The sequence below is a fragment of the Theobroma umbraticum genome, unplaced genomic scaffold (genome assembly GCF_002168275.2).
Source record: "Theobroma umbraticum cultivar Fairchild unplaced genomic scaffold, ASM216827v3 scaffold_56.0, whole genome shotgun sequence".
NCBI lineage: Eukaryota > Viridiplantae > Streptophyta > Magnoliopsida > Malvales > Malvaceae > Theobroma > Theobroma umbraticum.
The window spans coordinates 5,950,260-5,951,670 of NW_018397256.1; the positions used below are offsets into that span (position 1 = coordinate 5,950,260).

The 1,411-nt window shown below is 41.7% G+C and overlaps 1 protein-coding gene across 1 annotated transcript; it reads right to left on the minus strand.

Annotated features, from left to right (window-relative positions):
* Positions 1-74: 74 nt before the first annotated feature.
* Positions 75-1,296, minus strand: LOC149527519 (aspartic proteinase nepenthesin-1-like). Its single transcript, XM_089782559.1, has 2 exons — positions 1,082-1,296; positions 75-600 (listed from the first exon to the last, which is right to left on the minus strand). Exons 1-2 carry the CDS (start codon positions 1,294-1,296, stop codon positions 75-77), a joined length of 741 nt encoding a protein of 246 aa, XP_089638685.1.
* Positions 1,297-1,411: the final 115 nt, after the last annotated feature.

Genomic DNA, 1,411 nt, shown 5'->3' on the forward strand with positions numbered 1-1,411 from the left:
AAATTCATAACTCCAAGAAATGAAGCCATCAACAATAAGAGGAGAAGAGAAGATGCAAATACACTTCATATCAATCAGTCCTCTAGGAGTTGACAATCTATTCTTAAGAAAGACAATTTCTTTCCATTAATGTCATAAGCTACGTTGTAATTTTGTTGTGCGAGCAAGCCGATTATAGTTCGACGGTCTTTACTTGGTAACACAGCCAAGCAAAATTCATCATAACCGATTTGAGTAAACAAGCTCCACGTGTCTAGTACCAATTCTGCTTCTCCAACAAAGTGAAATGTCACTGTTGGAAATCCCTCGAGGTCTTGATTTATTGTTCCATTGTAGCACACTGCTACAAGATCTTGATATCGTTTAAAATTTGGGGTGAACAAGGGATTTAGTAGACTTTGGATTTCATTGAAAAGTGCATCATATACTTCTTTTACTAACCAAGTAGACACTGTACCGGAGTCAATGACCACTCCGGTGTTCCTCCCTTTCCTTTTGAATATGTTAGGATTTATTGGAAGTATTTCTTCTCCGATACTAATGCCTTCAAGAAGAACGTGATAGTCGCCATCAATCGGGTTGAATCTCCCTCGACCACAGCTCCATCACCCAGAACCAATTTGTTATAAATATAGCTAGGGTCAGAAACGTTGCCACCGATACAATATGAGAACTTAGCTAGTCGGGTAGCCAATGAAGTGCGTAGGTAGCCAAGTCCTAATGCTCCACTCATTAGCCTATTACTCCTTTGGAGGTCTCCATTATTGGAACCGCAACCAAACCATCATTTGATGTTCTAAAACTAAGTTGCTCCTTGGCAAGGTTTCCTTTTGAGCGAACACCCCTAAGATGTTCTTGGTGGTAAGAACAGAGATCGGACGAGGTGCACAAGGTCTCACGACGTTTGGAAAAGATACAATCCTCAGAATTGCATGGCAATATAGTATACGTGGAGGAGCTTCTTGAATCATATATTGGACTATACTGGATTGGAGGCAACCCCCCCCCCCCCCCCCCCTCGAATCGACAGGGTGAACATTTGAACCCATAGAAGCTGCTTCAGTGTCCAATTATTGCTAACTGAGGAATAGGTGGTTGGCCTATAGAGAAATTTACTAAAAAAAGGGAATTGCTAGGAGCAAGGTCAGCCTCGATGTCAGTGGTTGACAAAGGTCTTCTAATTTGCATGATGCGTTCTAGGCGGGTTGTGAAGTCTTCGCTCCTATTGTGATAAGGCGAATGAACAGAATCTCGATGGATGAGATTAAGGACCAACCTTCTTGGATCAGATGGCATTGCTCGAATAATTGGACTACTTAGGCTTGTAGTTGTTAAGGGAAAAATGAAGAGAAATTGGATTCGTTCCATTGCTGTGTATTTAAAGGCGCTTCTAGATTGGCGAGACTCAATA